At 48.1% G+C, this 25,117-nt stretch overlaps 1 protein-coding gene across 1 annotated transcript in view; it reads right to left on the reverse strand.

Moving 5' to 3' along the window:
* Nucleotides 1–25,117, reverse strand: part of KCNQ2 (potassium voltage-gated channel subfamily Q member 2) — a 75,319-nt gene that overhangs the window by 33,159 nt on the left and 17,043 nt on the right. Inside the window, exons 2-11 of the mRNA XM_066198657.1 lie at nucleotides 18,334–18,424; nucleotides 17,370–17,496; nucleotides 16,070–16,245; nucleotides 14,593–14,718; nucleotides 12,332–12,442; nucleotides 11,345–11,440; nucleotides 10,577–10,671; nucleotides 7,181–7,210; nucleotides 3,147–3,215; nucleotides 1,275–1,304 (exon numbers count right to left, since the gene is read on the reverse strand). Coding sequence (XP_066054754.1) covers nucleotides 1,275–1,304; nucleotides 3,147–3,215; nucleotides 7,181–7,210; nucleotides 10,577–10,671; nucleotides 11,345–11,440; nucleotides 12,332–12,442; nucleotides 14,593–14,718; nucleotides 16,070–16,245; nucleotides 17,370–17,496; nucleotides 18,334–18,424 — 951 coding nt within the window. The remainder of the gene's footprint in view (nucleotides 1–1,274; nucleotides 1,305–3,146; nucleotides 3,216–7,180; nucleotides 7,211–10,576; nucleotides 10,672–11,344; nucleotides 11,441–12,331; nucleotides 12,443–14,592; nucleotides 14,719–16,069; nucleotides 16,246–17,369; nucleotides 17,497–18,333; nucleotides 18,425–25,117) is intronic.

Consider the following 25,117-nt stretch of genomic DNA (forward strand, 5'->3'; position numbering starts at 1 on the left):
TTGCAAAGTAAAGCTCAAATGAATGACAGGGAAAAAAAAAGGGGGGGAGAGAGGGAGAAGGAAGGAAGGAAAGATGAAATTTTCCACCCTTTAGTCAGCAGTATATCTACCCAGATATCTCTGGTTGGCTTTCATGCCAAGGAAAAATTAGTTTCTGGCCTCTTATAAGCTAAGAGGCATGGCAGAGAGGTACATCTGCAGAATTCCAGGCTCTAGCTGTACTTCTGAAAAATGTATTCATTGTTTACGAAATTTAGGCTTGTTTTGAGGAATGAGATGGAAGATCTGAAAGCCAAGCAGATGATCTCCACTGATCACCAGTGAGTTTATGTCTCATCAGCTAAGAAAAAAAAAAAGTGATTCAGTTCCAAAAATGTTTTTTAAAAGACCTGGAAAATATAGGACAAAAAAAAAAAATAAAAATCCCAGAATTAAATACTTCTAAGTGGATGAAGAGTGTCCCAGAAGTATCCCAAACACCAGCCCTGCTGCTTTCCCTGGGAGTTGTGAATGGAGAAAAGCTCTACCACCAGTGAGATTTAGGGCTGCCCTTGGAAGGTGCTCGCCACGATCCAGAGCACGCTCTGCACCGTGGGCTCAAGGCGTGGAGGGAAGATGGAGCAGGGAATGTGCTTCCTCCCCAGGGAGTGGGGTGGACAAAGCGTGTCTCTGCCATGCCACCTCGTGCCGTGCCAGAGAGCCCTCCTGTGTCCCACGGAGCCGCAGGTCCACGCCGTGCCCTGCAGCCAGAGGAGCTCAGGAGAAGTTGCTGATGCGGTGACGTGGCGATGGCTTCGTGCTCCCCACGTCACCTCTGCCCAGCACAGGTGACAGAGACACAGGCAGAGTGTCACCTCTGCCCAGCACGGGTGACAGAGACACAGGCAGAGTGTCACCTGCCCCTGGGCACGCGTTGAGCCTGCATTATACCGAGTGACTCAGCTACGACCCCAGCAACAAAATAAAACAAAGAAGCGTAACTCAAAGCCCTGTTATCATCCCAGTGAGTGTCTGCCAGCTCTGCCTCTGCTGCCACCACTCTCTGTAACCCCCCCAGCCTCGCTACCCTGCAGCTCCAGCCCGAGGCAGACTGGAAGGAAGGTATGATTTAAGGTCCAGCATACACGTAGATACATCGGACTGCACAGCACAGGAAAAGCACAGTAATACCTAGGAATGCTTCCCTCGATGGTGCCACGACATGGTACACACACTCACACACATAGAAATCTACAGGGAATGCATGGGCATGGCGTGTTGGCAGTGATACAGACCTTGGCGATGGTTCGGGCTGCTGCTCTTTCCTTTAAACAGAAGCAATAGTACATTAGCATGGTGTCAGGTGGCAAAAGATGTTGCTGCTTCACTGTTAAAACATAACGAAACGACAATACCAAACAATACAACTAAGTGGAAGTTGTGGACAGAAGAAAGGGAAAGGAGCACTTAATTCCTGGAGTTTCTGGCCCGGACAGAAGATCACTGGAGACTCACACAACCTCAGAGAAGACACATACAACGCACAGGGTTGTAGATTTCACCGCAACCCATCCTTGTGGCTCCGCACCACTGAGACACCTGAGGGTCGTGTGATTTGTGTGAGCACAGGAGGACTTCTGTGGGCTCAGAGAGCGGCCCCCTTCCTTTGGAAATGCACTGCCCTCATGTTTCTGCACATGGGGAAGTGTTTGAATGGCTCCCATGACCTCAATGCATTCGCTTTTCCTCCCTGGCCACTGGGACAGAGCTTGTGTCAGATCTCTGAATGCATGGATTCACGCCAGGTGCTGGGGTTGGACATGGGTGGGAAGGAGCATGGACCCCTGCCCTGGCATCCTGACACCTCAGCTGGGGTTTATGCCTCCAGAGCCTTTGGCAGCTACTTTACCAAAGTAGATGGCAAAGGCGACATGGAGGGAGCGGGACACCACAGTCTGTGTTTACAGTTTCGTATTGAGATCCAAAACTGGATTGCCCTCAGAAAAACATTGATGACAAAGTGAGCTGAATGCCTACAAAAGGGCAGCCAGGACACTGCAAGCCATGCTGAGGCCACACTGAAAAATACCCCTCACCTTCCCTGAGCAGGCACTGTGGTGGTATTTCCCTCCAGCAATGAGGAAAACCTGCTCTGCCTTCAGCTGCTCTGATTCACAACTCCTACACTGGGGAATGGTGTTTAGTGGGGGCCTCGACCAGCCCTGCCCCTGCAGCCCCCCAGAGAGGGAGCAGACCGTGTTTCTCAGCAGACACAACTCTGCCTGCCCTAACAGAGGTGTCCTCTGAGTGTGATGCTGCACCAGCCCTGGCCCTGCCACTGCTCAGCAGCGACCACTGAGACCTGCAGAGCCTGACCCCTCTCCGTCAGCTAAAGGCAGCAGCCTGGAGAGACTAATAAAAATCTCTTTTCCACCCTCTGCTTCTTGCTCAGAAAAGCTTGGAAGCCCAGCCTCAGTCCCTACCTCACATACTCACATTTTAAAATTTTCAGGCTGACCCCAGGGTGTATTTTTTATGGAGGCACACAGCTCAGGGCAGGCCCCATCCCACATCTCCCAGCTGGCCCCAACGCCCACTGGCACCTCTCCATCCCTCCCAGGGTCTGCACCTCCCCATTCACCAACAGGGCAGCCTTGACTGCTCAAAACTCCCAAGAATTGTCCCTCCCAAGCAGAGGGTGAAGGTGCAGGACTCTCACTCTTCTGGGGGATTCATGTAAACCTTGTCACAGCCAATTTAGCAGAAGTGTCTCACTGCTGCAACCTTGCCTACCGTCACTGGAGGGAACAGAAAATGAATTAACACATCATGGGCCTGAGTGTCCTCTGAGTGTGGTGAGGAGCAGAAAGGTCAGAGGAAAACTGGGATCACTACCTCCATCAGCCCCTTTGAGACTACGACTTTGAGTTGCCAGTCAAGCACCGTGACATTGCTCCAGAGCCAAGTTAGGCTGAAGGAATTCATGTAGAGCGCGGGAGAGGGGTAGGGAGGAGGTCACTGAGTGACACATGTGGGACCAGCTGTCAAACCTCTTTCATCTTCAAGGATGTCCATATGCAAAAGGCAGGAAGGAAGAAAGGAAAAAGGAAAAAAAGGAAAAATATTGCAAAGTGTGTGCGTTCCAAACTCTTAACTCTGCTGCTAACCTGAATGTCAGTCCCGACTTGCTCTTCAGGTTCCTCAGGAGCTCCAGCTGGTTCAGAGGAGGGATGAGTCTAGAGGGAGAAAACAAAGAGCATTAATATCCAGACAGAGCTGATCCCAGAGCCTCCTGTCTCGGCAACTTCCCCTGCTGCCCCATCCTTTCAACCAGAACCAGCTTTGTGCCACCAACTGCAGCTGGGGGACAGCTCAGGAAGGATGGAGAGGGGTTTGGCTGCTACTTCCAACAGTGTCCTAAGGCAGAGCAGTGGGGTAAGAGAGAGAAAGTGACAGCAAGAGAGAGAGAGAAACTTGTCTGCACCACTGGATTTTGAACCTCCCCGAAACCAAGCAGCTGCCAGGCTTCCTGGGCAGCCCAGTGGTGTTTTGGCAGAGCTGTATTCTGGCAGGTTGGCATTGCTAAATGGAGAGAAACTCCAGCTTTGGGGGAAAACAGGAAAACTCAACCCTGCTGCTCTTGGGAATGTGGGAAGGCATGGGAAGGAGCAGCTTGTGGAGCAGAGAAAACAAGGATCTGGGGTTGGGAACATCCCAGGAGAAACAGCAGCATGCTCCAGGGTCAAGTTTAACCAATTCCCTACTCTTCATGTCAGATTTTGCCCCAAAATGAGACAAAATCTTGTGTCACTGCCTTCCAGAAACCACAGGGCTTCCATCTCTTCTCAGTTAAAAAAAAACAAACCAAAAAAACCCCACAAAAAAACCCTGACAATGGGAATCCTGGTAAAAATTAAAAATCCAATGAACAAACTTCCTGTGGCCTATCCTGCTTTTGTGCCTAAAAGCCATGGAATTAGCTCCACATCCATTTTTAGGGTTTTTCCCTGAGAACCTGGGAGATCAGGGCTTGCTCCACAAATATTTAATATTGATATTCCCAGCCAGATTTTCAACCAAGAGAAACATAGGCTGGAGGTGTCAGTGGGACACTAAGAAATGAGGCTTCTAATAAAATAAAGGGAGAGGTATTCATGCCCACATTTTTTCAGCCACGATGAGACCAATAATTTCACACTTTAACCAAAAAACAACCCAACTCAACTGGAAGAGCCTCTTCTCTGCAGGCACAAAACCTATCCTCAAAACCACAGTGGTTCAGCAGAGATTTTCTGCTCACAAGACTGAGGCAATCAGAAAATTTTCCAATTCTAAGTATGGAGAAAAGAATAAAAATAGGTCTGCAAAATTTTGGCTCGGCTCCCCAGTCGCTTCCATCCAGAGAAAAGCACATCCTGATCTGCTGAATTAATGATCCTCTTCATTCCAGACATCAGGAAGGAGCTGACCTTGATGCAGTGGAGCCGTGCGTGAGTGCTGGGCTGTCACCTCCCTTCAAACACACCATGGGGTTTGGAGATGCATTCCAGGTTGGGAGAGGTGGTGCACAAAATCCAGCACAGGGTGTACTCAGCAGGTAATGAAGGGTGCACAACTCTTCCTTGGTGAATTAACTCCTCAGGGAGGTCCATACCCAGCAGAAGAGAGGAAAATTGCCCCACTTTCTCCAGCTGGGATTGCAAATCTGGGGTTTTCACTGGTGCTAGTCTCAGCTGAGGAGCTCGTTAGCTCAAAAGACTGGAGGATTCAGGATTCCAAAAGGAACTATTTCTTTGGCATCAGCCCATGGTGTGCAGTGTGCTGAAGGTGGCCACCTCTTGGGCCACCACATTTGCTTCCATGAGGAAGTACAGACACACAAGAAACCCAGAGATTCACCATTTCTGTGGCTGCTTCATGGGCCTGGTGAACATGAGGTGGAAATAACCAGTATTTTACTGAAAAAATTATTATTAAAAACGGGTGAAAGCTTACACATGTATTGACCTGAAATTTCATCTCAACTAAGTGCTCAGCCCAACCTATCACTGGAAGAGCAGCTTGGGGAGCAGCTACTACACCACACCATTTCTCCAGAACCATAAAAAACAAAAAAACAGAGGCAGAACTCTGCGCAGCTCTTGAATTGAGCTTCGCTGTGGAATGCTGGATGCACGGCACCCTGCCCTGGTGTGTGCCCAGGGCTCAGGGGACACAGGTGACACTGCGCCAGGTGCAGAAGGAACCTCTCTCTGGGGCTCCTCACATTTTCTCTCTCTCCTCCTGGTCCGTGTGTCACTGGTTAGCAAGGGAAGCGCGTTCCGGTTAAGGGGGAGCTGGCTGAGGGATCTGCACACCACGGGACACACACAGCTCATGCCACCCACCACAGCAACACTTCTGAGCTGCTGCAGGTCCCCCCCAGTTGCCTCCACCACCCCTCCCAGTACAGCACAGAGAAAGGCCACACTAACTCCAGGTGCTGGCTCCCATATCCACAGGGAAAGGCGGATCCGCTGTTCCTGGGAGCACAGAGAACTTTTCAAGCATTAGGGGACAGGAGGGAGGTCATGCCTCGGGCCAGGACACCACCAGAACCCCACAACACGAGGAGGGCAGCAGCACACAACACAGTGGGAGCTGTGCAGACACACCACGACACGCACGCGACGCCACGATGATTTTTTTGAACAGTCCCAGGATGAACAATTAAGGAGACAGTGACAAGGAGATGGGCGCTGGAATGGGATGGGAACCTAAATGAGCCTCCATGCAGTGCTGGAGTTCCTATGAGCAGCCAATTTTTGCCCTAACCATGACTTTATGTCTCCAACTGAAGCTATTTTTCATGACTGAGAACATTTATGGTGCTTATAAAATACTTCATTAGAACAAATGGAATGGAAGGGGCACATTCTTATTCCTCTCCCAGTAGTAGAAAAATGTCTGATTCTCAAAACAGGCTGTTGTTCAGCACAACAGGGAAATATATTCTTAATATTAAACTTTGCAGTTCATTGATGCAATTTGTTATAAATTAAGCACACAGAGCAGTAAGTGTGATTTACTAAGGCTGTAAAACTTGCATCTGTGAAAACTGGAACCGGGTTTCGAAATCAGACACTAAATCACATCAGCTCTAGTGGCATTACTGCATCTAGTGAGGATTTAAACTGCTCTAAGAACAGAGCTTGGCCTGCAGTCTTGAAATACAAGCCATTTATTCCCCATCTTAAAATATTAACTTGACTACACCTTCAGATACCCATCTAATATAAAATACGCCCGTGATTTGCAAATCTACTTCCTTCTGCAGAACTTGAGATAATATTATTTATCATAAATCTTACACAACCACATCCAGGACTTTGCATTTGGATTGATCCCAAAAGGTTAAGTCTCAGATTGAATAACTGTGGCTAATAACTGCGGCTAATAACTGCTTAGCCCTAGGTGGGTCTTGGAACTAAAAACTGAAATGGAAAAGTCCTGCTGAGATGAAGCACGCTTTCACCAAAAAATCAGATTGGTTTACTCAAAGAAATGAATGATCATATCAGTTTAGCATCCCAAATCTTTCTCTTCTCCAAGTTTTACCCTCAAAAGCAGGCACAGCTGCTCTGGAGGCTTTATTCTGTGCTACCACTGATGTGCCCTGCGGCGCCACCACACCAGCAAACTCAAAGCCGGCATTACCAGGTGGGCACAACTCCTGCAGCTCAGAGCCAGATAAATGACACAATGAGAGATGGGAGAAGAGGGCTGGAGAGAGGGAACACACGGGAGTGAGGGCAGAGGGAAGTGGAAGATGCATGGGGATGTTTTCTTGTTAAGCATTGCATGGTTCAGGGGAGGTTGGAAAGACCATCAAGAAATCATCCTTAACAAAGCAAGCTTATCAAGCACGCTCCCATTCTCCTCCCTCACATCATCATTTTGGCCATTTCCCAACACTTGTGTGTACCAATAGCTAAAATGTACATGGAGGTGCAGGGGGTTAGTCTGTAGCAGCAGGAGGGCGCGTCTGCTTTGGGCTTTCACTCATTCCTTGGGAAAAACTCATCTTCAAAGGCTTCTGTCTTTTTTTGTTGTTTTTGTTTTGTTTGGTTTGGTTTTAATTCAAGGCTTTGCACGTTACAGTCCCAAATGAAGAACAAGGAGTGACATGACACACACTTTCAGAGTCACATGCACTTCATACCTGGAGGCACCATACGTTTGCGTTTGCGTGCTTTTCAAGTGTTTTCACCAAAGAAAACCAAAGGGGTAAGAGAAAGAAAAACAGGGGGGAGAAGTTGGGGTGGAGGAGAGGGGGAAAGAAACAGAATAAAGAAAATTAGCATATGAACGAAGTGCGTCCCCGGGAGCAGATGCTGTGGGCAGGCTCACAGGTGAGCACAGGAGCGTGGACTGAGCTGGCTCCTGCTGTGGCTGGCTCAGGAGCCACGGCACGCCCGTGTCACCCTCGGGGACAGGCAGCTTGCACCTTGCTCCGAGAGCAAATGGGCACCACGGGGCAGGGAAAGTGTGGGGGCCTCCCAGAGACCTTCCATGGGACATCCACAGCCCTCGGCCCCACCAGCCAGGCACTCCCTGGGCTGGGCTGCTGAAGAGGCAGGGTGTGCCCATGGGTTTGATTTTCTTAGTGAAGGCCAATATATGACAGTGGTTCAGATCAAGGCCCTGCTCTCATGAGTGACAATAAGAGCAGATTTTTTTTCCAATAAATCCAGTGGCTGATGCAGAACAGGTTATTTATGATGTCTGGGTGCACCAAGCCAACTCGTGCATCACAACCCAAACCACACCTGCACACACAGAAGCTTGTGCATATTTCAGAATTTGGTTCTGCCACATTCTGGATTTAGAGATGAAATCTGGGATTCTCTCAGAGGCCACCATATTTTCCCCCAAACAAATCAGAGTAGCTCTACTGCAGTGATTGGAGTGATGCTCTGGAGCCACGTGAGCTCCTCCAAGGCATGTGTAACAATTTTCTCATATCAAGCAGCCAAGCCTTTCCAGAGATGCCTTGGGAAGAGAGATGAGCTAATGGCACAGGCTCCTGCTATGAGGAATAAGCAGTTCAGTGTTGAGCAGAAAGGATGCCGAGGTAGTGGTGACTGCAGATCATCCCCGGGCACCAGAGAGAGGGATTCTGTGCTCCTCCAGCCCACTTCCAAACCACACTGTGCACTGCAGCCACATGTCAGCAACCATGGCCTTAAGGGGCTGCTGGGCTTGACATGCTGCTATGGCTGCAGCAGCACCAGCAGCAGCACAGGGCTGCCAGTGCCTGCCAGCTGGCTTGGGGAAGTGGGGAGGCAAGGAGAGATGGTCAGTGTGAGTGATGCAAGCTGCAGCCAGAACATACAGTTACTCCCTTCTTTTAAAAAAATCCACTTAATTTATTTGACAGCATTCAAAATATAGTCAGAAGGGGTTCACTGCTTTTTTGGTGAAAAAGAACCAATTTCATTGAGGGCTGAATCCATTGGTGCACCCACGGCTCATTTGCCCAGGTGATGTTCACTTGATCTGTGCACAAACAGGAGCTGGAATTTAAGGCAGAAGCTGAGAGTCCAGAGAAATCCATTCCTAAGGAAGCCCAGGGTGACACTGCTGTGTGGGGCTGAGTAGCACCCACAGCAGCAGCCAGCAAAACTGCTACAACCCTGCTACAAATCTGTCCTGGCTTCTCACTCAAGATAAGCAGGCTCTCCAAACTACAATTTTTTTTCTCTTTCTCCTCCCCAGAGTTTCTATTTAGCCTTTTCTGGAGATCTTCAGCTCAGATTTCTTCCTGCATATTAGCTCTGTGGAAATACAGGTTTTAACAAGGGGATTGTGTAGCAGGTAATCAAAAGGGTGTCACTGCATGTCTGGCTGCATGGCAAGTTCAGTATTTCAAAGAGCAGTAAAATCTGGCAAAGTCCACTGAAAACAAGCCCTGAGTGCCTGCATTTTGCAGTGGATTTTGGGCCAAGCTCCGTCCTCATCCTCTCCAGTAGCCGACCCCAGGCAGTGCTGCAAAGGTACAGCCAGAAGGTCAGGTACTGGGAGGGAGAGTTTCAATGGCTGGGTTTAATGCTATTGGAAAACAGCTTTGTTCTGTTCTGTTGGGTTGTTCTTGTTGTTGTTTTGGGGTTTTTTAGACACAATCTTCAACTCAGTTCATAAATTTCTAGGGGAAAAAGCAACCAATCAGACACACACTGGGAATGAATCCAATGAGAACTTACTGACCACAACAATGGGACTTCCCACGGGTTTTTATGATGGGTTAAGAGGCTGGCTGCTGTGTTTGAAATACAGGCTAAAGCTTACCCCAGGAAATATATCCAGGCTGCCTGCCTGAGGGCTAGAAGGCACCAGTAATACAGAAAACAGGAAGGGATTATTCCTGCAGTGGCACAGCCCAGTGCTGGGCCACAGCCCTGTGTGGGAGCGGGGAGATGGGGCACAGGGAGCCCCATGACACCCAACAAAACCCCACAGAGCTACAGGAATATCTAACAAACATATACAACCATTCTACAAACCCAGAGAGTCATGGACAGCCTCTAAAAATACACCAGGAAGGAGCACATGGCCATGCCCAGGATACAGGGGGGTGTGGGGTGAAAATGAATAGAACATTGTGCCCTTTAGCTTCTGAGGAAGCCACCAGGACCAAAGGCGACATGAAGAACATGGTGCTGCCCCATGTCCTGGAGGCCTGGGAGGCATGGCACGGGACTCTGTCCCCAGCTCCATGAAGCTCCAAACCCCAGGACTCTGTGAATTTCCACAGCACTGCTCTAACCTGTGTGGTTTCACCTTAAAAACCTGCCTGGTTTTACTGCAGGTTTTACCTGCAGTAAAAAAACCTGCAAGGCAGGTGGATGCTGCTAAAACACTCTGGTGTTCAGCAGCCTCATCCATCATGGTCCCAACGTCATTCCCTGCTTGTGTCAACACCCTGGGATGGATAAATGAGATACAAGAAATGGGAAAGCGCTCCCTGAATCCGGAGTTAGTTTTCCTCCTCTTAGAGATAAAAAAAGGAAAAGAAAGGAAAGGAGGACCCAGGGAAAATGGACCTGGGAGAGTGCCGAGCTGGTCAAGGGTGGGAGAGAAGTTTGCTGAAAGGCAGAAGGACCATTAGAGACCATTTGGACCAGCAAGGAGAGCCTGAAGGGGCACGAGGAGCTGCAGGTAGGGTGAGGATGGTGTTTACCTATGATCCAGGGCAGCTTGGAGGGAGGTCTTCACACCTGGGCACGGCAACTGTCACAACACAATGCAACTACCAGCAGGCGTGGAGAAATAAAGGTGAAAAGAAGAGCATGTACACACACAAAGACATGGGAAGAAAAAGAAAAAAAAAAAACAAAACACAAAGCAACACAGAAATTAAAATCAAGTCAAAAAGAAAAACAATGAAAAAATACAAAGCAAAAAAACCCCTTCAAAAGTAAAAGCATATACCAACATTTTCAACCAAAAAAAAATTAAGTAAATAAGCAAAATTATATATTCAGATAACAAAAAATAACTATGGAGACAGTGGCATCACGAGGAAGGCAGTGGAGGAGGAAGCTGGAGGAGGAGGTACCTGTACATGGGGACGGTGACGGTGCGTTCGTAGTACTGCCAGGTGGAGTGCAGGTCTGTCCGGGACAGGTTGGTGGCATAAAATCTCCAAGCCGCCTGCGCAGGAGAAAACCCAGTGAGATTGTGCACCCAGGCATGGCCAGAACCACTCAACCAACACCAAGTCCTACGGGATGGATCCAGCCCTCTGCCTTCTCCTTGGTTTGGTAAGTGACAGACTTGGGGTGGTACCATGATACTCCTGACACGTGAGCCCAGTTAAAAAAGCTGTGGGTCCCAGGCATTCACTGCCAGGCTAAGGTCAGGATGGGTGTTGCTGCTCATTAAGAAGTGAAAAATGTGGAGAGAGAGAGGAGCAGGGGAATGTAAAATGACTAATTTCAATTCTCCAAGATGTACACCAAGGCCGGCCTTCTGCACGGACATCTGTTCTCGTGAAGAAAATGCTCCCAACTGTACCTCTATATCAGGATAAATATTCTCTTTGGGGAGAAAAAAAGGGTGAAAACAGACTGTCCTAATGCATTTGTCTTGCTGAGCTGGCTGTTTGCTGAATTCCATCCCTTTTCTCTCTAGATTCCCTACCACATATGCTGTTTTCCCATGCTTGATTTCCTGGCATTTATTCCCAGACAAAACCAGTCACCAGCTGCTGTCTCACACCTTACACACACGGCTCCATTTGTCTCCTCCCTATCTTCTAAAAGTCTATGAAGCTCCCCAAAACCAGGATGCTGTAACCACAAGGCTTCATGGATGTGACCCTCACCTGGATAAGGCCCGCTGCTGGGTTTCGCCTCTTCTCAAAGTGTTTTTGTCGATGCTGCTCTTGCACCTTCAGAGCAAATCCCGAACCCAAGATGCCCTGGGGAAAAGAACAACAATTCACAACTAGCAGGGCTTTAGCTAAGCTTCCACTTAAAAACTGTGGCCAGCTTTCCCTCCAAAGGTTTTTTCCTGGCTCATTTTTTGGTTCAAACATAGAGGAAGGAAGGAGCCTCCATCCCAGCAGCTGTGGTAGACACTCTCCAAGGGGTAGCAAACTTTGCTGGCACTCACTGGAATAGCAGATTTTCCCAAACTACCTCCAGCCAACTGATAAAACACAAAAGAACCCCATGGTGCTGGCATTCAGCAGATTATCCCCATAGGAATCCAGATCCTGCAACACACTGAAATGCACTGCCAAAGGGACAGGGGGAATTTGCTGAAATGGTGTAATTGCAGAATAACAGACTGCATTGGGTTGTAAGGGACCTTAAAGCTCATCTCATTCCAACCCCCTGCCATGGGCAGGGACACCTTCCACTATCCCAGGTTGCTCCAAGCCCCATCCAATCTGGCCTAGGACACTTCCAGGGATGGGGCACCCACAGTTTCTCGGGGCAACCTGTACCAGAGCCCCACCACCCTCACAGGGAAGGATTTCTTCTTAATATCCTCCTTAAACCCACTCTCTTTCATCTTAAATTACCCCAAGGAACAGCCTTCTGGGGGAAAAAATGCTTTTTATTGCCTCCATAAATATTTGTGCAGAGCCAAATTGAAAATACCCATCCCATTTGTTTATGCACACGATGCTCAAGTTGTGGATATTCAAACAGGTTTTCTCTTTTTCTCCCTCATTTTTTGATAACCAAAACACAGAGCATCACAGTCAGGAGGTGTCTGAGTGCATCACGTTGTGGCTGTTAGAGTGCCACCAGCTCTAGTGGGTGGGGACAAGACTCAGGTGAGCTCAGCACCCCACACTTACGGCAGGAAGGGCAAAGAAGGAGACGCCGATGAGTGTGAAGGTCGCCGCCAGCAGCCGCCCGTTCCAGGTCTGTGGATACTTGTCCCCGTAGCCGATGGTGGTGAGGGTGATCTGCAGGGAGGAGATCAGTGCCCAGCCCTTGGTCAGACAGCCTTAAAACTGAAACAACCCAGCCAGAACTCACTCAACAGCTGAGTGGCACAAGGAGGAGCCGGGTCACTGCGTGCCCTGAGCTGCCCAAGGCATGGTGCGGCTCGGGGACCTGGGGCACCAGCAGGGACGGGCAGCTCCATGGGATGCAGAGACACCCCAATACCCTCCCTGCTCACCTGCTGGGTTTCACACCAGTTGGGAGCGTTTTGGTGCCTTTTGCTGTCACAGAGAGAGCTGCCATCTGGTGCAGAGGCTGGCGGCAGCTCGGAACCTCCCCCAGCAGGGGCTGTGCCTTCGGCAGGGGAAGCGAACCAGCACCGTTTCCCCAAACCCCCTTCAGCAGCTCAGGAAAGCTATTTGCATTGCACAGAGATCTGCTGCTGTTTATTCCCAACCTTCCCAGAAGTGCCCATCAGCTGGTCTCCACTCCCCTATCTAGAACGAGCCTGTTAGGCTGAAAGGATGAATTATGGCTCCTTCACAGCACCTCATTTAGGGATGGGGCTTGTGCTATTGCAATGCACCAAGAGCGAGATGGCAAGCTGCTGTCCGTATTTTGGGGAAGGACCTGAGAGTTTTGTTGGAAACAGAGTCTCCTGAATTTCCAGCTGCAGGGGAAGACACTTGAGCCCATGGACATCACTAGTGGGAAATGCTGGCTATTTCCCCAGGGCTTCCAAGAGGATCTGGAGAGCCTGGGACTGGCAGGGCAAGGCAGAGAGGGATGGTCTGATCAGAAACATCTTCGAGACTTCTGATCCCAAAGGCACTCCTGTCACACAGCCTCCAAGGACAGAACTGCCCCCACAGATGGGAGCTGACACCATGCTGATGTGGCATTGGAAACACGCATTCAATTTAGAATAAAAAATCACTTTTACACAAATGGAAGTAGGATCTCAAAGTGCCTTTTAATTGGGCCCACTAAAAGCCTTATCAATTAGATGCTATTTTGATCAAGCGGTTAAAAAATGCATCAATGTGGCTAATCCTTGCTGAAACACAGAGTCGGAGCAAGGCTCTCTCCATAATCACTGCAAAGCTGGTTTACAGTGTTTTTGCAATTTCTATAAACAACAAGTGTTGGATACACTAAGATCAACCAAAGGATGAGCTTCTGAACCTGAAATTTGATTTATGTCATCTCTCAACATCTGCTCATATTGGACCCATGAGCTGGACTCTGACAAAAACTGTTTATTTTAATGAAGCTCAATTTTTTTTCTGAACTTCTCAGTGGCAAAACAGTCTCAGGAGCAGAAGGGATAAATCTGCCCATGGTTTTCCCCAGACTGAGCTCTAATCTGGGCTGTCACTTTTCTCTCATTGTTTATTTTCTCGTTATGTCAAATTGGGCTTTGTTTTTATTTTTCTCTCCTAACTAAGGGGCTTGAAAAGCAATTTACTGCCTCTTTCCCTTTGTTGGAATGGAGGAGCTGCTTGATCAGCCGATTCCTCCCCAAGCCTGTTATTGGGATTTGATCAGATCGGGGATTTTCATTACATGCTTTGTAATCAAGGCCAAACTAGTGATGGAGCAGAAGAACAATAACGCAAGAAGATTAGAACGTCATTAATTCTCTCTTTGTTAATGGGGTAATCCAATAATTCACATGCACACGCACAGCAAACCACAAGTACTGCCCTTTCAGCAGAGATGTGACGGGGACCGCTCGCCCCGCTGGAGTCTTTCTGCTACTTAGGCCCTATGAATTTTATGAAATTTATTCCAGCGTGCTCAACAGCACCTCGCCCAAGTGCAATTTAAATAATTAAAGGACAGCAATACTTGTCAAAACAATGATCAAAGCACCCTGTGGCGCAGGATTTCTCTCTGGCCCACCTCTGTCACGACAGAGCTCAATCCCACGACTGGGAGCAGAGTTCTCTGTTCCCCTGCAGCTCCAGCTAATTCAGAAATGTGATCCCCTAACAATTTCTATGAGGTTTATATAAGAAAAAGAGCTAAATGGAACAGCCTGAAGCCATTTAATCAAAATGTTAACTAAGCACTCTCTAAGTCGATACCTCACGTAAGTGATAGAAGATGGAGGGTTAATGGGCATTTTATTTTAATAACCAGCAGCTGCTCTATGGAAATTACTTACCAGACCCCACCAGAGTGCATCTGCGTATGTATCAAAGTGCTCATTTTCTCCCTTCTCGGCCAAGTACACCAGGAAAGAGGCCAGGATGAGGCACAGGAAGCCAATATACCAGGCAGTAATCAGCTCCTGCAAGATCATTAAAAGAAAGAAGAGAATAATTGCAGTCCTGGTGCGCATCTCCAAACGCTGAGTTTCTCACTTGCTGCTGGATCTGAACTTTCCCTGCACTTGTTTAAGGCTTGGGGCTTTGGCTGGAGATCAGTGATGGAACCTTCTGAGATGGGACCATGGCTCTGGCAGGCCTGAAGACCAAACCATCCAAACACACACAGCAAATGGAGAAGGGAGTGCTGAGAGCTCCATTATTGCAAGAACTGGAACTGAGACTTTAAAAACTCTGATATTTCCCCAGTTCACACAGGGAAGTGGAGTTGAAACTGAAACAGGAACCCCCAGATCTCTGGAGATTCTACTTAGGGGAGGTCTAATCCGCTAAAGGAGGAGGAGCTGTGAAGTTGGGGTCTGGATGGACTATCCCCCAGTTGCAAGGAAGTTTTTATTTGGAATTTACAGGAGTGATTATTTTTGGATTAGGTTAGTACAAGGGTGGAAAAAGGAGACCCACAAATTTCCTATGATTTTTACACAGTGCTGGAGAAGCTGGCTAAGCTTCTCTGGGGAAAAGAAAGTGAAGGAAGCAGGAGAAATATTAAATCATAAATACAGCATCAGGAAACAAAAAAATTAGCAACAACCTCTTCCCAAACGGATCCCCTTAAACTGGGGATTGGTTGCACAACTGGAATCTCTCTCTCCTTTCCCTTCTTGACGGGTGGAGTATGGGTTTAACCCATACTTCTGAGAGTCTACCTTGGCAGAGAAGTGGCAAAAATTAATTAGCAAGACGGCATGATCGAGTGTGTCTTGAAAAATCAAAAAGGTTTTAATAAAGAAAAGAAAATAATACAAAAACAAAGGCAAAGCCGAGCACAGTATAGAGACAAGTCTCCTACTTGCTACAACACTTCGAAAAGCCTGGAACTTCTTTGTTCTTTCTCTTTAGTACTCAACAGTTTAGGTGGGCGTTGGCTTTTGGCCCAATGTAATTAACAACAAGCTTTGAGTTACACTCTGGGAACCCAATCCATGCTCCTGTGCTGGTGCTAAGCCAATTACAATGAGAAAAACAAAGAACTTTCTGGTTAAACTTCCTAAAATGTCTAAAGGTAAACTGAAACTCTTTCCCTATTTGGAAGCACCTGCTGGAGGTGTAAAGTACATTACCACAGTGGAGCACTCCATCAGACCTTGTGTCTCTGACTGTGTCTCGGACTGTTGTACCCCTGTGTTGCCTACGGTGTCCTCCCCATCTCCCCAGGCCTGGAAGAACTTTGGGGTGGAGAGCTGACCCAAAGCAGTGTCTCTTGCGGGCAGAACACAAAGAGCAGCCCCACGTCCTCTCCTGAGCCTTGCTCACCTTGCTGTGTGCGTAAACCACGGAGCCCAGGAGCTTCCAGGTGCCGCCGCGCCGGTCCATGCGGATCATGCGTAGGATCTGCAGGAACCGCAAACTCCTGAGGGCCGAGGTGGCAAAGACGTTCCCCTGGGACCCTGCCGCCAGCACGGCGATGGATGCGATCAGCACCATGATGTCTGCAGGAACACAGGGCAGGGAAAGATGAGGGAGCGCTGTCAAGTCGCCACCAAAGGGGATGGCACTGCCACTGCCTCGGGCTGTGCGTGGCAGCAGGCCCCTACACTTGTGTCCCGTGCTGGGAGGACAAAGCACTAATCTGAGACTGGGTGAAAGGAGCCGCTGCACACATCGTGGAAACATCCTGGTTTCCTTCTCCACACTTGTCATTCCCACAGAAATAGGGTCAAATGCTGCAAAGCCTGAATTTTGATCTGATTCAGTGTTAACACTGGGTTAAATCCTTGCCAAAGGCCCCTTCTTTTATCAGCCATGGCTGCTTGTTACACAGAAAAGGGAATTTCCCCATCTCAACTGGGAAAATCTATACATCCTCCATAGTAATCCTAAGGTGCTTAAGGACAAAGAAAGTCCAAGAAACAAGCCAAGAGAAAAGTCTTGCTGTATACGTACCAAAGATCCCATAAACCTCCTTCCCTGATTTGCTATACAAATTTTATAGGAGTGTTTTTCTGTGGAATAACCTGAAATCCTGCATATGACCATTGCCAGCTCCCAGACAGTTAAAGGCGGTCTCCATAGCAAAGGGCATGGCCACTCTGCCCATTTCTAATCCCAGAAAATATCACTGCTGTGCCCAGATGGCCCCTCTCACAGAAGACTCACTGAGAGCTTTACAAACAATAATTAATTAAGTCTCACAACTCCCTTGTGAGGCAGCTCAGCAGCACCAGGGAAGGCAAAGTGAGACACGGAGTCTCAATGACTTGGGAACAATTTGGCGTGGAGGTTGGATGCAGGATTTCAGGATTCCAGCTCCTGTGCCCAGCTTCTACTGGCTAAACCCTGTTTCTGTGGCTGTGGACAGCTGTCTGTGATGCTTGAGGTATGCAGGGCACTGGGATGGCTCCCAGGTCAGCAGAAAACAGGGAGAGCCCTGTAATGAATAACAAAAACCACGGCCACAGATCAGGACTTCTGCCTTTGGCATTTTTTCCTTTCTCAAGGTGACCATGAAGCAGCTGAAGTTTAACCCCTAAAACACATGGAAGACACTGGAGCACCATGCAAGCAAGTGCTTGGAATGGCCGTCCTGGACTGGGAGATCTCCTGCAGTTCTTACCGATGACACAGAAAGGCTTGCGGGCAAATTTCAACCGTCCCCTCCAGCCCCGGTAGCGGCAGCAGCAGCCGGCGGCCCAGATCCGCACAAAGTACTCCACCCCAAACACCACGATGGTGACGATTTCCTGCAGGGAAATTGTGCCATTAGTGAGGGAAAAGGAAGATGGAGAGTATGCTCCCGAATCCAGGACAAACCCACGACCTCAGAAAATACATCGCTGAGCCGTCTGCACCACTCAGCAGAGAGCCCAGGCTTGAGAGATCATCAGATCCCCGCTGCTGTGTCTTCCCTCCCCCTCCCCAGCATGCTGAGAGGTGCTGCACGTCGTAGTCATGAACTGGAGTTCTACACCTCCTCATATTGTGCTTGTTCCCCCATCACAGGACTGATGAGCACCTCGTTGTCTCCCTACCGCCAGTCTCCAGGACTCAGCTCAGTTAATGCTGAGGGAAGGGCAGAGATGGGAATCACTGAACAGGAATAATCCTAGAGGATGACAAATGGGGATTTCAGCTTTTTCCCTAGAAAACTGGCCTGGCTGCCTGTGTGTACTGGGAGATCTGGTGCAGGCATGGTGTAGATCCTCCATCACTTGATGCCACACAAGCTCTTTCCATCTCTTTCCATCTCCACCTGAATATCCCGAGCATGCTCCCTTCCCTCTGAGATCTTCTCTCACCTTTCTCATATGACAAACCCAGTGAATCCCTAATCAGTCTGCAGCACCTTTTGATTTGATGTGAGGCAGGAACAGGGAAGAGGAAAACGGACAAAAGGAGAGGAGACAGGTGAATCCGGCAACCCTGGATTTTAAAACAATTTTTCCCATTTCTGACCCACAGGCCTCAGTGGTCCCCTCCTCACAAGGGACAGCTTAAATTCTTGCCTCCAACTCCCCCAGTTTCAGGGGGCTGTGTGGTTTTGACTTTATTTTAATACCTCACTGTCAGCCCCCACTTACCAAGATGTAAAGGGCCCCTTCTGAGCTGTTCTGGTACTCATCAATGGTCGAAAAGACAGACAGCACCAGGCAGGAGAACACTAGTAGAAAACTAAACACAAAAAGGGGGAGAGAGAGAAGGTCAGTCTTAATGGCAGTAAATTTTCATACTCATCCAACGAACTCAGAGAGCAATTTTGGAGATATTTCTCTGAGTACTTACTGCACAGCTGCTACAGCACCATGTAAATAGGATAAGTCAAGTGCCCAGTTTTGCTAACTGGAAGGGTTATGTGTGGATGGACCCACTGGATTATCCCCAATTTGGCCAGTGCCAATCCAGTTCCCCTTCCAGCTGGCAGCTCTGATCACTTCTGGTATTTTTTCTCCAAGGAAGTGTCAGCGCTTTCAGCAACACGCCTCCAAAAGCATCCAAATGAGCAGGGATATTTCTAACAGGGATAAGAGGGGAGCAGACTGGCTGAGGAGCAGGAGCATGGGCTGAGCATGAGCTCCACTCATGCTCTACTTATGCATTTACATCCACAAAAGCTCACACAGAAGTGGTGCTGCAATTCCTGCCAGAGTAGGACATTTTTGGGTGGATTTAATGTTCCTTTCTCAAGCAGGTACTCTACATTAACTCCCCACTGCCCGGAAAGACTGGTGACTTTGTGGGTTTGCTGGAGCATCACTGGGAGGTGGGTGGTCGTTATTCTGCTCTTCTGTGGCCAGACATGGGACAGAAGAGGGGTTTGATCCAGCCCAAGGGAATGTGATTTTGATGCTGTTGGCACTGAGGAGGGAGCCTGACTGGTCTCTGTCCCAGCTCTTCAGGGACAAAAGAAGCCTCATCCTGCCATAATGATGACAGCTCTCTCAGGCTCTAATTTACCACAAAACCGGGGAGATGCTCAAACCCCAGCACACATCCAGATCTCATTGACATCGACATGCACGGGCAGGCTCCCAAAAGCAGCCTGGGCAGTGCCACCCCAGCCTGTCACTCACTGCCTGCCCCCATCAAGGCTGCCCAGTGCTGGATGTTCTGATGCAAATCAAAGGGCACCAAATGAGTGACAGGAACTCGACTCTCTCCTGACACTCTGCGCCTGAATCCACAGCTGCTGAGGTGTCCTGGCATCTGCTCAAGGATGGAGGCTTCCACCCCTGCCCACTGCTTGCTCCAACAAAAGCAGGGAAATTAATTTACTGAGGATCGATTTACTAATACAATAAAGTAGGCCAGCGCAAGGAGAAACTAAAAGCTGCATTCTTTAAGAGCATTAAATAATTCATCTGTCTGACTTTGTCTCACATTCCTACAAACTGCATTGTGAATATTTATAAGGTTTGGTTCTGCTGGTGGGGGCTGCTGCTTTTTGGTGAATAAAGAGAAGGAATTTCACACCACCAGGTTGTGCTTGTGGCTTTGCAGTGACCATTAATGTCACGGTAATAAGTAAAAATAGGGAGATTTGCAGTATTTATTTGAACCACAGGCTGAAACATGGTGGTGAGGTAGGGACTGCTAGAGTTAAGGGACCTTCAGAGCCATCTCAGCCAAGGCTGAGCTTTATCAGCCACAAGATGAATCCAGTATCCAGCAGATAACTGCCTGATTTCTCACTGCAAATTTCTCCTTCTCACACCAGACTGGGTGTGCAGACACTTGAAACAACCTCAGGAGAGTAAGAAAACCTCACTTGCAATCCTACTCATAATGTCATTCAGTGTCTTGTCCAGGTCCCACTTCAACTTCTTTTCTCCCCAAGCTAGTTTTTAAAACCCTTGCCATAAACAATCCCACCACAACCTGCCCTGCAGTCAGATGGGCTCCACCCATCCCAACATCCTCCAGATTGCTGGGGCCATGCTCTGGGAGCTGGAGAAGGGGCCCCACTGCTGCCCACACCATGGCAGGGGGAGCAGAATCCCATAATCCAGCAGAGAAGGAGCTGCAACTAGGTTCTTGCACTCCTGGAATGGCCCAGATTTTGCTGCAAACTTCTATGTTGAAGTGAGAAACAAATGAATAAACAATGAGAGAAGAAAGAGGAAAAAAAAAAAAAAACAAAAACCAAAAAAACCCTCCTGATAATGGAAATGGATCAAAGGCAAAGAGAATTCTACATTTTCTGATTAAAGAAGTAGAATGTGAGTTGTATTTATTATTGTGACCAAAAATCACTGTAAAGTGCCTGAGGAAGGGCTGAATGCAAAGTGCCAATATCAGAGCAGCCTTGCACACTGTGTTTGCTCAGTTGATCACCATGGATGGATCCCGAAAGAAGACACTATCAATTCATGAGTCCTGGCACGGACATACACCACACAAATAGAGGATTCCTGTATGTTAAGTTGACACTAGGCAGATATTGATGGGGCAGCGGGACAAAAAAGGAATAGAAATTACTTTATCGCTTCAAATCCCAAGGATGGATTGTGCAAGTTGTGGTTATGGGGAGAACTGGGGCAGCTCCAGGTGCTACTGGAGTAGTTGGACACCTGGGTGCTGCTTCTCCCCCTTCCAGCACATTCCTGCAGCCCCATCCTCAGCCTTCTCGTGCTCCTCGGCTCCCCTGGGCCAGCTCAGAACTGCTGCAATTTCCACTCTGGGCTCCCCAGGGCTTCCATTGCCAGGGAGACCTGATGCAGATCAGGCTGGCAGGGCCAGAATTAATTACAGCTCTGCTGAGCACAGGAGGCAGCAGGGAATGCACCAGCTCCTCCAGCGGAGCATGGGAGATCCGTGGCCAAATCCCACAGGGACCAAAACCTCCCCCTGGCTCAGTCCCAACAGGTAAGGGATCTCCCTGTCCCAGCCACCAGGTAAGGAGCAGTCTGCCAGGAAAGGATGCAGGCTCTGGGTCAGCACAGGATGAGCTGCACACACATCCCAAAACTGCTCCACAGTGATGCACAGCTGCTCTGCCTGAATGTGGGGCCCACCAACCCCTAGTGGGGCTGGAAAAGGACACTCAGAGAATGACGCCTTTCTGCAAGAAAACTGCATTTGGGGGGTTTCAGGTCTGTCTGGCTCCTGGGAGGCTTTGAGGGGATCTTAGCCAGATCCCCTTTGGACAGAGGAGTGGAAGAGGGAGGCTGAGAGGTACGTGCACATCAGGGCATGTATCCTCTGAGCTGTCGCAGAGGGAGGGCAGTGAGGAACAGGAAGCTGGACTCTGCTTTAATTCCACCTAATCTACCCAGACAGATCAGGAAAGGGCTTCAGATAATAATGGATAGCTAAGGAAAGGGAAACAAGCCAATAAAATAGTGCAGCAGTTGGGCTGAATCTAATTTTTAAAGCTACATATCTAATGAAAGCAAATTACGTCTGCAGCCTGACTCTGGGAAATGTTCATGGGCAAAAAGGAACATTAATTAGGTCCCATCTAATGATTTTTACATTAAAGATGCCAATTCTGCTTGGAACATTGGAGAAGACAATATCCTCCTCCTGGGCAGACAGGTCCTGCCCGATGCGTGGCCGCAGTCAGCACCCAGCACCCCCGAAACTCTGGGCAGGATTCAGGGTGGTTTGTGACCACTGTCTCCTCGCCAGAGTGACACGAAAGAGAAATCTGCCTCCAGCCTGTTGGAGAAGGACACCTCATTGCATTTTCCCACCCACCACTCATTCCTGCAGGCCCCCAGCACCTTCTGCTGCTCTGACATCCCCCACACCTGTTGCTGAGATATTTAAGCTCAGCCAAGACTCAGCTGTGCAAATCTGACTGCTGCTAATACCAGTAAATCCAAAGACCTCCAAAGTCTGACTTTACATCCAAAGGTTATGTTGACTTAAAACACCCGTGCAAGCTTCTTATTACAATTTTTAAATCCCAGCACAAAATCTGCATATCCAGATTTCATATCCACCGTGTTTCAGGTTAGCAACAGAAAAAGGAATGACTGAACTCCCCCTTGGAAATAAAAATACTTAAAATGGCACAAAACATGAAAGATTGTCCTTCCCTTTTTTTCTTTCTTTTTTTTTTCTTCCTCAGAGAAAGCACATGATGGAATCATCATAAAGCTTCTCAGGTTAATCATCTAATTTGCCTTCCAAAAGAAAACCCCCTTCGAATCCACATACCCATTTACATAACAATTTTAAAAGGCCTCTAAATTTATTCCTGAAATACTCATATTCAAATAACATTCACTGACATTCAGAAATGTTGGGGTTCCTCTAATGGACCACCACTAATTAGCAACTGGATTCCTGGATGTGAAGGAGATGGATACAACACAAGGAGGTGACAGAAGCTTGTAAGAAGGCACTGTGCTTGTTGCCCACTCTGATGGCTTTCCCTGGAATTGGGAAAAGCCATTAATGATTTGTTTAATTAGAAGGGGCAATCCTGGAAAGGAAGGAGTATTTCACTACAGGCATTCAAGAGCTGCACAATGAAAAGCAACTTAAAGCATTTAAAACACTTGAAAATTACTTTGGGGATGTAAACAAGGCATTGATAATTGTGCTAAAATAAAACTGACGTGCTTATGTGGAATCCAGCTGCAATCCCAGTAAATCCATTTGCTGTGGGCTCTGTGAAATGCTGCAGTTCAAGTACCTAAAACTTTGATGTAAATCAAAGGCCAGGAAAATACAGAAATGACAATGAGTGAAGGTGAAAGAGCATGCACAGCAAAGAGAAATCGAGACTGGCAAATGCCTTTTAGTGCTCAGAGAGCCTGGAAATCAGAATGGGAGTATTTGCAGCTCAATTTAAACCTCCATTGAGTCAGAAGCAAAACGCTGAGAAAGCCGTGACTTTTCCAGGGATAAAGACTTTGTCGGATGGCTCCTACCCTTAGCCAGGAGCATCCATCATCTTTATTCATGTAAGCAATCCTGCTGTGACTTGCAACCTGGCTGCTCGTTTCCAAGGCTGAACAGAAGCCTAAATACCTCACTCCGGGTTCCCACATCCCTTGGTCTCAGCCAAAATCATCTCCCAAGGCAAATTCTGCCACTAGAAGAGCTGGAAATAGAAGTGGAGAGTCCTGCCTTTTGGTACGGTGCCTTAACGAATGCTCTCCTTCCCAAATTAACTCCTGGTGGCATCTCAATCCCCTCAGGTTTGGCCATGCCCAGCCCCATCCTCCATCCTGAGATTTTGCTCCTTGGATGAGCCTGGAGGATCCTTGAACATTCATGCGGGTAGGAAACATTGTTTGTGGTGAATACGTTGGCTGGCTCCAAGGCAGGGATTGTCATGGTTTATAAGCTTTTTAATAAATCATTATGAAAGGCCTGTCTGGGACAACATTTACAGCTCCTGTGCATTCTCAGTGCACTCAGGTGATGCCTGAGCAGCTTTGATAAGAACCCCCTTGCTTGTAGAAAGCCATAAAGAGCAATAATGTGGTGTGTGTGAACTGTGGAACGGTTTGGGTTGAAAAGGACCTTAAAGATCACCTAATTCCAAAGCCCTGCCTTGGGGCTGACACCTTCCACTGGAGCAGGTGGTCTAAAAGGAGCACTGGAGGATCTCCAGAGGATCAAAGCAGCATTCCAGGGAAGGCTGTGGTGTGCACAGTGAGGCTGGGAGGTGAGAATTCATCAGGCTACAGAGAAATAGTTCTTAGAGATCCACGTTAAAGCACTGGTGCTGGGATGGGAAGGAAAATCATAGAATGATTTAGGTTGAAAAAACCCTCCAGGATCTTTGAGTCCAACCCTTTGTCAGCACTGCCAAGGCCACCACTAAACCATGTCCCCAGGTGCCACATCGACACATCTGTTAAATGCCCCTGTGAGAGAATGGCAAAGTGGCACAACCAAGTCACAAAACCTCCTGCCCTGCCTTCCTTCTATTGAGAAATCACATTTCTCAGAAATAAAAGCAGGATTTAGGAATTTTTTTCTTCAACATCCACCACTTCTGAAATCAGTTTCCACTCCAAAAGCTCCTCCAGCCTTTTGCCCTTGCTTGTAACAGGTGTGCCAGAGTTCTGATCCAAAACCATGGACTGCAGGAATTTAAGCTGAAATTGGGATTCCATGAAATAACCTGTCCCTAGTCCAGCAAAGGATTGTGTATCTTCACACTAAGGAGCAAGAGTGAGCTTAAGGGCTTTTCTGGATTGAAGCCTCAAAGAACAAAAGCCGTCTGGAAATGCCAGGGGATGGAGATCAAGATCTGAACACTTACAGTGGGAAAAGAGTTAAATGTAAGGAATTGCTTGGGGTTTTTTTTTTTACAGGCTGGCTCTAATAATTTAACTTAGGCTGAATAAAAGCCTTATTAATAATAATGACTGCATGCAAAGTTCTAGCTCCAATGTTCTGCTTTGTCCTCACCCAGAATGAATCACTTGGAAATGCTTGTCTGCGTATTCTCCTCGCGCTGCACACGCAGCCTCAGAGGAGCCAGATGTCTGGAGGAAAACCCAAAGTATTAATCAAGCCCATGCACCTGCCAGAAGAGTCTGTTCCTGCTGGGATCCAGCTCTGCCAGGCTGAGGCTTTCTTTCAAAAAATTTGGTGGGGAGAAATATATTCATGCAGCTGCAGAAATGGTTCATGGGAGAGAATCCTAAAGCCCACGGTGCAATTACAGTGCATTGGGAGGTAAATTAAGAGTATAAAATATTGGACATTTAAGTAATTCTTAAAATGTCTGTGCAGGCATTTATTCAGATCATGTTCATTGATTTTAATGTGAGGGAAAGTTGCTGTCTCATGCAATACCCATATTATTCAGATTGAAATCTGAGCACTGCCTCTCTTTCATTCCACAGGGTATTCCCTCAAAAGAGCCTCTGCTTCCTCCCCACCCTGGAGAAATCA

This window comes from Chamaea fasciata, unplaced genomic scaffold, assembly GCF_029207755.1.
Source record: "Chamaea fasciata isolate MVZ Bird 193981 ecotype frontalis unplaced genomic scaffold, bChaFas1.0.hap1 SCAF_17, whole genome shotgun sequence".
NCBI classification, from domain to species: domain Eukaryota; kingdom Metazoa; phylum Chordata; class Aves; order Passeriformes; family Sylviidae; genus Chamaea; species Chamaea fasciata.